The sequence below is a fragment of the Marmota monax genome, unplaced genomic scaffold, assembly GCF_021218885.2.
Source record: "Marmota monax isolate L192 unplaced genomic scaffold, Marmota_monax_Labrador192_F-V1.1 WCK01_AAM20220418_F8-fsc00001, whole genome shotgun sequence".
Taxonomy (NCBI): Eukaryota; Metazoa; Chordata; class Mammalia; order Rodentia; family Sciuridae; genus Marmota; species Marmota monax.
This window is the reverse complement of record NW_026693777.1, coordinates 33,322,952-33,339,066: the sequence shown is the minus strand read 5'-3', so window position 1 is coordinate 33,339,066 and position 16,115 is coordinate 33,322,952. Positions and strand designations below refer to the sequence as shown.

The 16,115-nt window shown below is 35.8% G+C and overlaps 1 protein-coding gene across 1 annotated transcript; it reads left to right on the top strand.

The window, feature by feature from the left end:
• Positions 1-4,702: 4,702 nt before the first annotated feature.
• On the top strand, positions 4,703-5,644 carry LOC124104607 (olfactory receptor 4M1). The gene has a single exon (XM_046461634.1). It carries the CDS (start codon positions 4,703-4,705, stop codon positions 5,642-5,644), a length of 942 nt encoding a protein of 313 aa, XP_046317590.1.
• The last annotated feature ends 10,471 nt before the right edge of the window (positions 5,645-16,115 follow it).

The following is a 16,115-nucleotide window of genomic DNA, read 5'->3' as shown; positions in this document are numbered from 1 at the left end:
GGTTTTTCAATAAAATATCACTTGAAGGAATCTATTTAGGGACTGTTTTCTCTATTATATAATATTTTTAAAAGTCTACCTGTTGGTAGTTGTGTAACCCATAACAATGTAATGGTGCCATCCTTAGAAAAAAATAGTACTGCTATCTTTTCCTTTTATAGCTTGTTTCCTTCATTAATATTACCCACCTCTCTGCCCCTGTTTTCCTTGTCTCTCAGTTTCAGCTTAATCCTTCTTCCTATGTTGTTGAAGTAGATACTGAAAGCATTCCTTCTGGCTGTGAACTTTGCAGTTACCTAGAGTGGCCAGGGTGACTGACTTACTCTGGGAGATGCGGACTGATTCACTCACATATCCATCTGAGGAAAATGAATGGGCAATGATTAAAAAAAAAAAACTGTCTTGTATGACAGTAAGCCAGTATTTCCTGATTCAGTTAATTTTTCACTATTTCAGGATCTATGTGATAGCCTTCTTAGATTCCTCAAATTGATGGGATAAGAATTCTCTGTGTGGTTGCTCAGAGGCTGGCTAGATTCATGGATGAATATTGTATTGTGAGTAAGGAAGAATTTCTGCACAGATTCCTAGTTTTCCCCAAACCACTGCTTCCCTTGAGTAGAGTTCATAGTTCACTCACCACAGGGAAGAACCTGTACTCCTAGGTGTTACTGTCATCCTCTAGATACTACATCCCTGTAGACTAAGTGAAGAACGGGAATTCACTGGGTGGTGTTTGAAGAACAGCAGCTTATATCCAGAAATTGGGAAGGCGTACAGGGTGGATGGCAGGATGAAATAAAATTTCCTTAACCAACCTACCCAGGTGCTTTAAAGTAAGCGGTGGTTTGGAATAGATATCCTCTTGAATGGCAGCTTCAGAAAGAAACGCCCTAACTCAGTCTCCATGGATGGCTCATCTCCCCCAAGAATTCCCCACAAATGCAATTTCTCACTCTGGATTTTATTGGCACAATTCCCAGTCTTTCTTAGAATGTGACAGAGCATACCTAAATATGTGTAGTAAATCCAATCATTGTTCATAGTACCTGAGCTGCCTCATTTTAGACACAGAGGAAAAGAAAGGCCTTCCCCTAAAATAGGGATTTGGGTTCAAATTTCAGCTGACTTTGGTAGTTTGAAAATAGAAATATGCAGAGTCACTACTAAATCCTACCAGTTGTATTTTTCTAAACAAACTATTCATTTTTGTAAATAACTGTTGCTATCTCTTTAGTTGAGCTTCAGGTTTTCTGCAATCATATCTCACTATAATTTTATTCATATAGCAGCCAGGGTGATATTCCTAAATTATAAATCTTATTCATAAACGTCCTGGATTTTATTCTAAACCATACTGGAAGCTATTAAAATCGGATTTTCTTATCGTGAGTTCCATTACTCAAAATTTGGCTCTTTAGTCTGCTCTTGTACCTCTATCAGCTTCAAGTCTTTCACAGTTCTCAGAAACTTTCCCCTCCTGCAGATCCTTTACACTTACTGTTCTCCATTTCTAAAATGTGTTTCTCTTGACCTTCAGAGTTGGTTGAAATGTTGTCAAATCAGAGAAGCTTTTCAAAACACTCCATCACTACACTACCAGATACCACCATAAACCACAACCATTTACTGTCCATTGTAATTCCCTTATCTTATATTCTTGTCCCTTGTCACTAGCGGTAATGATTTACTGTACTTATATACTCATTTGTTCACTGATCTATTGTCCCTGTTTCTAGAATAGAAGTTCAATGAGGTATGAGCTGCATCTTCCTTGCTCGTTGATGTATTGTTAGCAGTTAGCACACCGTAGTTCCTCAATAAACATTTGCTGAACAAACAAATTTATAATTCACAGTGACACAGAACTCTATATTCTGGGATAGAGCTTTTGATATCAAGTGTAAAGATTTGTTTTGACATGTGTTAAATGACAGATGATGGCCAGGGTCACAATTTTTGAATGTTTTATAAATTCATGTTCATATTTACTGAAGTGGTATGTTATAATTGTGTGTGTGTGTGCATGTGTCTGTTATGTGTAGTGACATAACAGACACATGCACACACACCTCTTCGGGAATAGAGGGCTTCATTGGCTGCCTGACTGTTGGATTGAGATGCTGCAGTTAAATGTTTCTTTTCAACTTGATAATTATGAGGAGAGAGGGAGATATGAATGCTTTATATTTTTTCACTAAGGAATAAATCAGGTTAGTTTTGGTTGTTGATGCAAAGTATGTATCTTTACTTTCTAATTTGACACTTGTATCCTGAGCATTGAAATGTGAAAAGGAAATCTCTTTGATACCTTTTAAGGTAAAATGATCCTTTCTGTTCAATATACCTGAGGTGCATCTGTCTTTCCAAGACATCAACACTCATTCACCTAAATTATTTCTGTGTAGGTTAGTGACAGTTTCCACTTCTTTTTTGATGGGATTGTACAGAATAGGACAGAGGAGAAAAAGGTGACTTTCTAACAAAGATTGGAATGCTATTGATGTCCCTGTGAAAATGAAAAAAAAAATGCTTAGGGTCTTGTAATAGCATTTACTGCTTCAAAATATTCTTCTCCTTTTAATAATAAGAAATTTATTATTTAATTAAGCAAAAAAAAAAAACAAAACAAAACAAAACTAACCAGGTGTGGTGGTGCACTCTTGTGAGCACAGCTACTCAGGAGGCTGAGGCATGAGAATGGCAAATTTGAGGTCAGCCTAGGTCACTTAGCCAGATCTTGTCCCAAAATAAAATTAAAAAGTTTGGGGTATAGCTCAGTGGTACAGCACTTGCCTAGAATGTGGAGCACCAGGGGTTTAATCCGCAGCACCACAAGAAACAAAAATGAAAACAAAACAAAAGAGCAAATAACCTAATCATTTCATCTGTTTGCTTAAAATCAAAATATCCAAATGAACCAAATAATCATAATGTGCCAAATGCTCCATGTGGATATTTTCTTAATGATATGAAACTCTTAATTTACTCATCAATGTATGTAAATGAGTATCCCGTGAATTTGCAACTATATCTTTGCCCTGTTGTTACTTACAAAGGCTATGGACAGCTTTCTCCAGATAGTAAAGTTAAAGTAATGTTTTCTGGAATCTAGAAACTATGTCATTGCAGACAGCCAAGTTTTTAAGAAGGTGAAGGGCTGAAAACCGGAGGCGTTATTTTTCTTTTTAAAAATTATTTTCCTTCTAAACTGAATTTTAAATGTCCTTATCTCATTCAACATGATTGTCTCTCTGAGGTCCATAATGGGCAATTCACTAGCATGGGAACACTTGCTTCTTTGCTAAATAGTCTCACAATACTGGGCTTTCAGAGTGCTTTCATTTTCGTCTCTCATTTCTTGCTATCAGATTCCTGGAAAATACTGGTGTTTTCTTGGTATGTCTACTTTTATTAAGTCTCTCATCATCATAACACAGTTCTTATACAGCATATTGAAAGTGATATATTTATGTTCATTAAAATTATGTGCAAATTGAATCAGTAGGTTCCAAGGGAGAAACACTGGGCTTTTTTAGTTGATAGTATGCATAGTGTCTGTAAATACTTGTTATATATATATATATATATATATATATATATATATATATATATATATATTTGTTTTTATAAAACCTTATCTTTTTCATATTTTCTGTTTGTTTTTTGTTTTTGTTTTTGTTTTAAGAAACACTGAGACAGTATTATAAGTCATCACATCAGGAAAACAGAAGCAATGTTCTAGTATTGACTGTTGATTGCAAGAAATATTTGCTTTGGAGTGGCAGTTTTGAACATTATTTAAAAGAGAAAATGTATTTGGATAGAAAATGATTATCTCATTTTTATTTGATGGGGTTTCTTCTACATAAAGAGTCGAATTCAATATTGGACCTTACGCAGAAATCTAAATGTAATCTTTTCCCCACTTTTTCCTTAAAATGGCAAAGTGGATCATTATAATAAAATATGCTTTGTTGATGAGCATAGTTATTTTTCAGATGACTATACCATCCTCCTGCCTTTCTAAGACAGTGGATAAACTTCAAGATCAGTGTATTAGTGGGTACTGAAGATCTGGTCACAGTCAGAAAGATTTTCATACAGACAACCTGGATTACTGTCGGTGGTGGCTGTTTACCTATTGGCAAGAATTAAACTGAAAGTTTTTGTTATTCAATACACATGAAGCCCTGGGGTCACTGTTATTAAATATGGATAGATCAGTGTAGGTGATGTTATAACACAAGGTTAAGTTTTCAAATTGGCAAGTTTTCCCAACAAAAAGGATCTAGAAAGAATAGGCTGCATTCTAATTACCAGTCTGAAATTTGGCTAAACTCATAAAAATTGCACATATTACCTATCAATGTAAATATTTGGAGGAAGGATTACTTCTGACTTTCAAAAAAATGGATTTTATAGAATGGAAGAGCTGATTGGCTTTCAGACATTTGATACATTACATATGGTTCAATGTTTCTAATGTATAAGGTTGTCATTTACTTCTCCCTATCTTGGTTTTTCAAATACAAAACAGGGTAAGCAAATCTATTTGTATCCTAATGCAATCTCAACAACAGCAAGTAGAGGAAAATCTTTGGAAACAGTGATATAATTCTAGTTAAATGTTATTTGGAGTAATTATCATTTCTTTATTTTTCATAGCCATATTATGGGGAAAAAAAACCTAATTGAAGAAATGGAAATTGCAAATTACACCAGGGTGACAGAATTTGTTCTCACTGGCCTATCCCAGACTCGGGAGGTACAACTAATCCTCTTTTTTATATTTCTATCCTTCTATTTATTCATCCTTCCAGGGAATATTCTTATCATTTGCACCATCAGACTTGATCCCCATCTGACTTCTCCTATGTATTTCTTGTTGGCTAACCTGGCCTTCCTTGATATTTGGTATTCCTCTGTCACAGCCCCTAAAATGCTTGTGGACTTCTTTGTGGAAAGAAAGACAATTTCCTTTGGTGGGTGCATTACTCAGCTCTTCTTCTTGCACTTTGTTGGAGCCTCAGAGATGTTCCTGCTCACAGTGATGGCCTTTGACCGCTATGCAGCTATCTGCCGCCCTCTTCACTATGCTACCATCATGAATAGACGTCTCTGCTGTATCCTGGTGGCTGTCTCCTGGATGGGGGGCTTTGTCCATTCTATAATACAGGTGGCTCTCCTTGTTCGACTTCCCTTCTGTGGGCCCAATGAGTTGGACAGCTACTTCTGTGACATCACACAGGTTGTCCGGATTGCCTGTGCCAACACCTTCCCAGAAGAGTTGGTGATGATCTTCAGCAGCGGTCTGATCTCCGTGGTGTGTTTCATTGCTCTGTTAATGTCCTATGCTTTCCTTCTAGTTATGCTCAAGAAGCACTCAGGCTCAGGTGAGAGTACCAACAGGGCCGTGTCCACCTGCTATTCCCACATCACCATCGTGGTGCTAATGTTTGGACCAAGCATCTACATTTATGCTCGTCCCTTTGACTCGTTTTCCCTAGATAAAGTAGTGTCTGTGTTCCATACTGTAATATTCCCTTTACTTAATCCCATCATATACACATTGCGAAACAAAGAAGTAAAGACAGCCATGAGGAAGTTGGTCAACAGATATATTTTATGTAAAGAGAAGTGAAATATAAATGACATATTTTCCAATCCTTCTGAGGATCATTGAGCTAAAGTAGGAGGCATTTGCAGTGGTAATAATGCTGCTTTACTTCCTCATTTTACCTGAGTTTCTCTCATTATTATTTTCTTCTGTTTTTCTTTATGACGATGGGAAAAAAAAAAGGCATTAGAGTGGAAACAAGTTTACTTACATGCACCCTGAAGTATCTGGCAGATCATTATTAGAATTTGAGATACAATAATGGTCTGCCCAAACACATGTTTTCACTAATTGTTCATTGACCAACTACCCTAGAGAGATTCAGGCTGTGAGGAGAATGTGGGTTGAGAAATAATGAAACAAATAAGACCTTGGAGGCACATCAACCATGAATATGAAGAAGTGGCCAGCACATGAATATGACTAACTTCATGTTACCAAATTAATATTGTCATATTTTAATCTTGGCCTAGTAGGAGTATTTCGTAAACCATCCTCCTGGGTATGGAAAGCAGATTTTCTACTTTGTCCGTTATCTCTTGCTCTTCCCAGAGTTAACAGAAACTGAGGATTCATTTATACAAACTGTCTCAACTTTCAGGTGGTAGCCATTAAATGTTTGTGACAAACACAAGATTCTACCACATTATGGAAAAAAATTTATGCATTCAGAACAGAATACCATTTGGTTATTGTGTAAGTCTCCTCTCCTTTCACCTGGAGCCTCCAGTCAAATGGCAGTTTTTATAGCAAGTCTCTACCTTACATTCTTCAGAGTGAACACAGGTTCTTTGTTGATTGAGCTCAATAGACATCTGTGTGATTTAAAATAAAAAAAGTAATATTCTTTGACACTTCTGTTTGTTTTCTGTATTTGCTAATTCTGTCTCCCATGTTTATTTGTCAGCTCTATAAGCCATTTTTTTTATTGCACATGGAACATACCTACCTGATGTATTGAGTCCCATGCTCTACTAGTGAATTATTTACTGGGGATTGATTTCCTATTCCCTGACACTAAGAACTCAGTTACTGACCATGCTTCAGAAGATAAAAGATAGATTAGAGCATTTGAGTTCATAAATATGCTTAATTCCTTAAACTGAAGTTTTCAAATTCAAAGCTAGAGTCTTTTTATAAAATGACAGGAGCACTTTGTATGAAGTGAACTAAAGTCTTTTACTTTATATGATGATGTAATATGACTAGGCTTTGAGGAAATAGATTTCTGCCGATGTCACAAATAAATAAATATGAATGATATCCCAGAATTGCTGTTTATCTACAGAGATCATCTTCTTAATTGAGGAGGTAATCAGACGCAGTGTGACACAGGTACACAAAATGGAATGCTGGTACATAACGTTTGCTTAGGGAGTTTTTCCTTATTGTGACCTTTTATCTTCAGTGCTACATGATGGCTTTTCTAGGAATCCAAAGGCACAGATTGGAGTTATAATTCTTGAATTTTGATTTGGCTTCTCATCACCTGGAAATGAATAAAAGTAAACTTCTTTAATGCTATGCAATAGAACATTAAAAATGCAAAATACAAAATACAAAAGATATACATATATGCAATAAAAGGATGAGTTGTGAATGTTTCTAGAATTTCACAATAAGTTATTGTTATTTCTTTGTATCTAAAACAGCCAGAACTTCTATTCATCTTGAAACTTATGCTTCATCTTACTAGGTTTAATATTCCTGAGAAAGAGACTACTGACTTACTATGCTTTTCAAACATCGATATAATGTTACTGCTAGAAGATACTTGTTGAAGTTATTAAAGGTTTATAGTAATAAACAGGAAAGGACAATAGTATGGTGAATAATTGCTTACTTAGAAATACTATCTGAAATTAGAAACTAGTCTTGACAGGGATGGGGGAAACTTTTGCAAACTACTCAGCAGTGAGCTAGTAGACGTGGAAGACATGATTGGCAAAGGAGCCTTTTTGCTATCATGTCAGGGTCATTTGGCCAAGTTAGAAACATTTTTGGTGGTCACAATTAGGAACAGCCATTGAAACCTTGTACTGCTAAATATTTTACAAGGCACAGGACAGACCCTCCCACTCAAAGAAGTATTTGGCTCCAAATGTCAATAGTACCAAGAGTGGGAAAGTCCTACTTAAAAAATTAGCAGGGATAAGGTAGGACACTGTAGCAGAATAGTTATCAAACAATTTTACATACAATCTTATATATAATGCTGTCTCCAAATAACCCAGTAATCTTAGCCATGAAATGACAAATTTGTCAGTTGACATCTTTCCCCCACATAACTCTTTCTTTTTTTCCTCTAGATTTGTTTTAAATGTTTTTAAATCTTCTTCTTCTTCTTCTTTTGTCTTTCAGTCACTTTCTTCCAAAAGTGCTTTGAGTTTCTATTTCTAAATTATCAATATCTAGACCGAGTCAACTAATAATCTTTAGCTCAAGATTGTTATTTTCCTTTCAATTATACCGACTTGTTTGAATTTTGGAACCCAAGTTCCCATTCATCTCATGTTTTAATTTTGGAAATCTTAATTTTAAGGAGATAGATTTTACTATTACGTTCAATATAAAAGCTTTAGTATCCAAATAAACTATAGTTCCATTTTGTTTAAAACTACCAAACTAATATATATTAATTAAAAGTTCAAAATGTATGATCATATAAAGAAAAGCACGAATATCACTGGCAGTCTTTGTATTTCCATTTTAGAGATTTGGGGTTTTCCCTTGACAAGGTTTACAAAGTTTCACTCACCCAGCTCCACTGGAAGCAGGCCAGTTAGCCTATCATGCTTTTCTCCATAAGCTAATTAATATCATTAAGTAAATGAAAGTGGGGGTGAAACAAAAGCTACAAACTTCTCTAGACAAGTAAGTGTAATCTTCAGTTTTTATATCCAGAAAAATTGTTGTTTAAATAAAAATGTCTAAAATAGTTTTATATATGCAACAAAAATCTGGGAATGCTGTTTCAAAGAAGTCTCTTGAAGAGATTACCAGGGAAGAAATTTTGGCTAACAATGGGAAGACTATCAAACTAGGCTAAAAGGCTGGGTATTGAATATTAAATATATTATATTAAGTACAATGTTAGGTCTATGAAGCTACATTAAACTACAAGCCTAAGACTGAAATTAATGTAGCGATTTGCAAGGCAGAGAGAAAGAGAACACTGTGACAATGTGGAAACCAGAAAACTGTATGCCGTTTACACCCAGTGGCATGTCACAGTTACTGAACCTCTCATTATAAACAAATACATATATTGGTGAAGTATCTTTGGAAATATCTTGATAAGTTATCAAAATTAACTGAATCACCCAAATTACATAGAATATTTAGAGTCTAAAAATCAAATAAAATTGGGAATTCAGAGAAATGAATAGAAATAGCTGTTCAGTAGTTTATTTCTCTAAAGATTTGCATTCTTTTCTTCAAGGCCAGAAGTGTAGGTGGTGGGGGTGGAGATGTGTGGGAGACAAAGCCCAGGACTCACCCAGTGATATATTCCACAACTAGCAGAGGTCTCCAAAGATATATTTTCAGGCTAGTAGTAAAATAGTTCTTTAAAAAGCCAATAGTTCCTTACAAACCCAAGAGCTACAGAAGAGAAAAAAGATTTTATGAACTATCTAGATATTCATAGAATTTCTACTTTATATAGTTTAAATATTATTTTTTTAAATATTTTTTAATGTATATATAGTTTTAGTTGTAGATGGATACAATACCTTTAATTAATTAATTAATTTTAATATGGTGCTGAGAATCAAACTCAATGCCTCCCATGTGCTAGGCAAGCACTCTACTACTAAGCCACAACCCCAGCCCTAAAATGTTATAGTTTTACCACATTAGATATCAGAGTTGATTATTTTAGACTAATTTTTCTTATATATTCACTTTATTTCAGGAAATGTAATAGTTTTAAATATTTTCTTTTATAACTATAAGACTGCTTTTATCTGATATAGATTAACAGAAAGAAAAGAAGAAGAAAAAATTAGAGAACGTCTCCTGCCAGAATTCAAGGCTAATTAAAAAGCTACAGTAACCAAGAGAACATGGGATTGATGTAAAGATGAATATATAAAAAGGTGGAACCAAATAAAATGTGCAGACTCAGATTCACCAAGTGATAAATTTATTTTTGATAAACACAACCATGGTATTATGTGACAAAGGGATGTTTTTAAAAGGATGCCAGAACACTGGATATTTATTTGGAAAATAATGAACTTGAACCACTACTTCAATGCCTATGCAAAAAATTGATTTGAGTTGGATCATACACCCAAATGTAATAGCCAGAAATACAAAGTTCCTAGAAGAAAACCGAAGAATATGTTTGCTTACAAAATTGGTATAATTAACGATTTCTTTAACATCATGAAAACAGCTATGATCATAAAAAGTAATAAAATAAACCTCAAAAATTAAAAATTACTGACATTAAGAGTCACTTATGAAATTAATAAGCAATTCAACACACTAGAAGGGAAATCTGGACTTTCTTTTCTTTTCCTTTTTATTTATTTATTTATTTTTGGTGATGTGAGGGATTGAAGCCAGGACCTCACACAGGTTAGGCAAATGTTCTGCCACTAAGCTGCACCCCCTATCCCCTGAACTTTCTAAACCTCTGGCTCTGTCTCTCTTCCAAGTTTAAAAAAAAATAGGCAAAAGTTTGGAATTGACAGACACTTCAGAAAAGACGGCATATAAATGATTGGTAAGCTCATGAAAGTAAGATTAATCATCAGAGAAATGTTCCACAACACATGATTGGGCTTCAGGCTTAGCACTTTTTCACTAGTCTGCACAACAGGCTGAAGTTTGCTTCAGCAATCCTGGGAGTAGAAAAGGAAGTGGTTTATCAAGAGCCTCTGTAGATGAGCCCATTCTGAAGTCTAGATGCTTTCATATAGATGACTTAAATGCCTCATTGCTTATCAGTCTTGCATGGTTAATGGATCAGACTCATTCCTCTACATTCTCATCTCTTCTGGACTTCCTGGAAATTGATGCTTCAAATTACTGAGATTTGAACATTTTCAGGTGCTCTGTCCCTGACCTTGCAGGCTATATAAGCTCCAGGTACTCACTTCCAGGCACTTGACACTCTAGACTACATGGAAAGTATGAAAAGCCTCAGGTTTTCAAGCTCCACAATTTTAGATCTGGAATCTGTGGCAACATCTGACAAAATCAATTACTGACAAAATTGGCATAATTCAGGAGTGTGAAAGTTTGTACTCTAAGGTGCAGGCCTTTTTTGCTTCACCAATTTAAAAAAAGTATACAGGATTTATTTTAATCAAGTATGGTAAGACACACAGTTATGGAACTGACTGTCATAAGAGAAGTTTTTATATTCACAAATCCTAGAAACAGAGGGTATGGCACATCACACTGGGAGACATGTGGGGAAGCACCAGGGCTGGGTTGGTGACAATGTGAGAGGAGAAAAAATTGGACAAGAGCCTTTGTCATAGTTTCCATGGGAAAAAATGGATGAGGCAGGGTAAATATGTTTAAGATTAGTAAGCTTTAATAAATTCAGAGAGCTCTGAAGCATAGGGCTATCCCTAGCTGCTTGATACATGGCCCTGGGGTGATCACAGCAGGGGGATAGTGATATGGGATGTATTAGCCCTTTGAGTGCTTGATAAAATAAGTGATTGGAAAATGGGTTTTGGATTAATTGCAGATGAGGCCTCCACTATCTTTAAGAATTGCCTTGCATGGAAGGGCAGAAGGGCAGTTTCTCCAGTGTTAAGGAGGTCCAAAATTTTGAAGTATCAGAAATGCAGAAAATAAAAAGTCATGATTAATGCAAAACATTATATGTTGGTGAGGTAATAGAATAATCTGAACACACATATATTGCTATTCAGAACTTTAAATGGTTAATCACTTTGGAAAACCAAGTGGAAGTTTCAAGTAATTTCAGGCAGACATAAGGATATTCCTGTTTTATGACCCAAATCTTGTAAGTATTTAGTAAAGACAAGTGAAAACACATCTACAAAATGACTTATATGAGCATGCTCACAAAGACCTTATTTATAGCCTGAGATTTGAAATAGCCCAAATGTCCATAAACTGATAAAAAAAAAAACATTTTAAAAAACAAATTTGGAGCATAGTGTGGTGGCACATGCCTGTAATCCCAATGGCTCTGGAGGTTGAGGCAGGAGGATCGCAAGTTCAAAGCCAGCCCCAGCAACAGCAAGACACTAAGCAACTCAGTGAGACCCTGTCTCTAAATAAAATACAAAGTAGGGCTGGGGATATGGCTCAGTGGTTGGGGGGCACTCAGTTCAATCCCAAGAACCCTCCTCCCCCACAAAATTTGGGCTATATACATGCAATGGAACTTTATTCAGCATAAAATGTAATAACTGGAACTGAAGACAGAGGAGCGGAGGAGCAGAGAGATTTAGGTGGCAACATTCAACACTTCTATAGCCCAGAAATGAAGCAGTGGAAGAAAGCTGACCAGAGAAGCAGGCAACAGATTAAATGCTCTAAAACTTAATATTAATAGTTTGGTTACCAGAGCAGAAAATAAGGACAGAATGACTTGATTGCAAACCCTCACCAGGGTGGAGTTAGGGGGAAGAGGTAACAAAGAGAGAAAGAGGGAGAGGAAAAGCTCATAAACTTAACTTACTTAACAATAGCTGGAAAGAAAAACAGACCAAGTTCAAAGGGGACAGGAACAGCAAAGACAGTGAGGTAAATTAAGCCGATTAACCCAAATTGTGGACTGAACATTGCACTGATTATGGCAGCCATTTTGTAGAGTCCACAGCTAGCCAACTTCCCTGGAAGAAATTAAATATACACAGTTTCTCCCTACATTCAGATAGCCACAAATAAAACCAGAGGGGAATACCTCTGATATGGGTTGTTTTAGTAATCTGTCTAGAAGAAACTTGCAGGGGGATCACTGCTTTTTGCAAGTCACTGAACAACCCCTGCCCCCTGCCCCGCCAACATGGATAAGGAGAGTGGTGTGGAGTTTATTGGAGAGCTTATCACTTCTAGGGGGTGCTAACCACAGCCAAGTTTCTCATGCAATCTTTGCAGGAACCCAGGCAAAGACAGGTCAACTGACATCTTACCCCCATCATGGCGATTTGTAAAATCACGGTGAGCTGCACCAGCCAGGACAGAAGCTTCTGTGCCACAGACAGTCCATGGAGAGTCTCCAACTTCAGGACCCACAGTTTCCAGCAGCCACCAAGGGCTTAGATAGCAGTGCTCTAAAACAATACCCAACAGAGGGAAGTGGCACCAGTGATTCACAATCACAGGTAGTAGGATCTCTGATGCAAGAGAGCCACTGACTGTAAATCCCAAAGAGATAGTACCTTAGTGATTTATATCAGCCTTAGGGGAGACTTCTGCACCACAGACTACACACACAGAGTCCACAATCACAAGTTCTGCACGTGCAGGTAGTCACCAGGCTCTATTCCATTTTAAAAAAGGTTCTGCAGAGGTATGCAGCTACACAGTATCCTGCAGCAGTTTGACAGCTTTAAGCCCTGTATTCATATAAAGGAGTCAGCAGATGTACTATAGCACCCTCTAAATATGAAGGCTCAAGCCTCTCAGCTGATGAGCAAGAACTGGCTGGTGAGAAATCCATAGCAATCAGGAATGTATCTCCTGTAGCCCAGTTATCCTTGGAGGATCCAAAACGGTAGAGTGGAGGGCAAGTTCTAAAGGTCCCAAGTTCTTTTGAGAACCTAATCAAGAAGATTCAATATGAAAAATTTCCACCTTGTCATGGATTATTATAAATAGCTCTAATATCATTAATGAACTTTTATAAATGATATAAATTTTTGAATTGGTAGTTGTTCCCCTTAGTATTTGATATTGTATCCTCAAACCATCTGATTCTAATATTTTAAAGCATTAACTGAAATCATTCTATCTCTGCTTTCCTAGCTTAGGTTTACACTTGATCCTCTTAGCCTCCCTTTTCCCTCGTGCATTATCTGCTACTGCCTCAAATCTCTATTTTCACCTTTGTTTTCTTCTTTTTATCTTGGTTTGTATTATTCTTTTCTATTTTCTTTTCTTGGCCATTTTTTTTGTCTTCCACTTTTTAGTTCCTATTTAATGTAAAAGTAATTTTACTACCTTTAATAACTTCTCAACCTATTCCAGGACATTACTAAAATTTTATACCTGGATTAGAAGAAGTGTGGCAAACATTTTCAACAATTTTTATTTTATTAGTATGTAGCTTTGCTCTAAAATGATTGTATTAATAGGGCTCAGTGTCTGTCTTCTCTTTCAAGTGATGATGATACTGGGAACACCAGAGGACACACATTTAGTGAAAGTATCAGGTACCTGGATATTTGCTTACCCCAGGGCTCTTCAGGGAAAGAAGCTCACTAAATACTCCCTTGATTAAAAGAAGAAGCAATACTAATCCTAGCAAGACACAGAAACAGAATGAAAAAGCTAGATAAAAAATACCCAATCAGCTCATAACACTTCAACAACTGATCCCATTGACCCCACAGTGGAGGACATGTTGGAGAAAGAATTTAGAAAATTCATACTTAAAATAACTAAGGAACTCAGAGAAGATTTAAGGAATAAACTTAGAAAGAAAATACAGGATGTAAAAGATCATTTCAATAATGAGAGATTCTGAAAAAAGAACTGAACAGAAATCCTGGAAATGAAAGATACAATAAGTCAAATAAAACATCAGAGAAAAGCATCACCAATAGATTAGATAATTTTGAAGACAGATTCTCAGGCCTAGAAGACAAAGTATATAGTTTTGAAAATAAAGTTAACAATAAAGAAAAGTTGTTAAAAGACCATGACCAGGATATTAAAAATAAAACAAAACTGGAATAACACTGAGACCAAATATAAGAATCATGGGCACAGATGAAAGCACCGAAAAATTTCCAAAACTTAGGAATGACATGGATATCCAAGTACAAGACACATTTAGAACACCAAATAGGCAAGATCAATAAAGATTCCTCTAAGACACATTAAAATGAAAATAAAATGCCTAATATGCTGAATGAGAATAGAATTTTAAAAGGTAACAAAAGCAAAACAATGAGCCACTTTTAGCGGTAAGTCAATTCTCATTTAAACTGATTTCTCAAGCCAGACCATAAAAGTCAGAACTTGAAATAATATGTACCAAGCCCTGTAAGAAAATGGGTGCCAACAAAGATTGCTATATCCAGCAAAACAATCCTTCAGAATTGAAGATGAAATAAAGACCCTCTGTGATAAATGAAGTTAAAAGAATTTTTAACCACTAAGCCTGCATCACAAACATACCCAATGAAATATTTCATGCAGAGAAATGAAAAAAAAAGTAGAGAACCTATAGGGATTAATCTCACTATACTATTAGTAAATTAAATAAAAATCAAATCTGAATTAAATATTAGGAAAAAAATCAAAATGACAGAAAATAAAAATCATCTTTCTGTAAGTTGATTTACCTAAGGATCTAAACAGACATTTCTCCAAGGGAGATATGCACATGTTCAGTAAGTATATAAAAAATGCCCACAGTCTGTTTTAGTCAGCTTCTTCAATGTTGTGACTTAAAGACCAAACCAGAACAATTGTGGAGGAGGAAAGTTTATTTGAGGGCTCACAGTTTCAGAGGTCTCAGTCCATAGAGAGTTGGCTCCATTCCTCAGGGCTAGAGGTGAGGCTGAACATCATGGTGGAAGAGTGTCGTGGAGGGAAGCAGCTCATATGAAGATCAGATAGCAGAGAGAGAGAGACTCCACTTGCCAGATAAAAATATATACCCAAAGCCACACCCCCAATGTCCAACCTCTTCCAGCCACACCCCACCAGCCTTCAGTTACCCCTCAGTTAATCACATTGGGTGATTAATTCATTGATTGAGTTGAGACTATTTGGGAGGAATGGTTAAGAGTGTGAGTTTTCTTTTTGGGACAATGATAATATTCTCAAATTGAGTGAAGTGATGGATATAGAACTCCATGAATACACCAAAGACCATTAGGTTTTATACTTCAAATGTATGAATAAAACTTAAAAACTAAAAATAAAAAAAATCTCTTTATAGTAACACTGAATGTAAATGGTCTAAATTCTCCAATCAAAAGACATAGGCTGGCCAATTGCATTAAAAATCAACCACATGTTGTTTGCAAGACTCGCTTTATAGGCAAAGACAGTTGCAAGCTGAGGTGAAAGGATGGGAAAAGGTATGCCATGCAAATAAAGAACAAAAGTAAGCAGAGTTAGCTACTGTAATATGAGCTGAAGTGGACTTCAAGCCAAAAATAATCAAAAGAGAAAAGGTTATATCATATTGGTTAAAGGAATCAACCAACAAGAAGATATAATTATTGTAAATATTTATGCCCCCAAAATAAGTACACATACATAAAAACAAAGAACAAATAAAGAAAAAGCAACACAGCAAAACCCTTTTTAATATAAA

Bases quoted from the DNA above. Each gene is read 5' to 3' on its own strand.
- LOC124104607 (XM_046461634.1), top strand. From the start codon at position 4,703: ATGGAAATTGCAAATTACACCAGGGTGACAGAATTTGTTCTCACTGGC.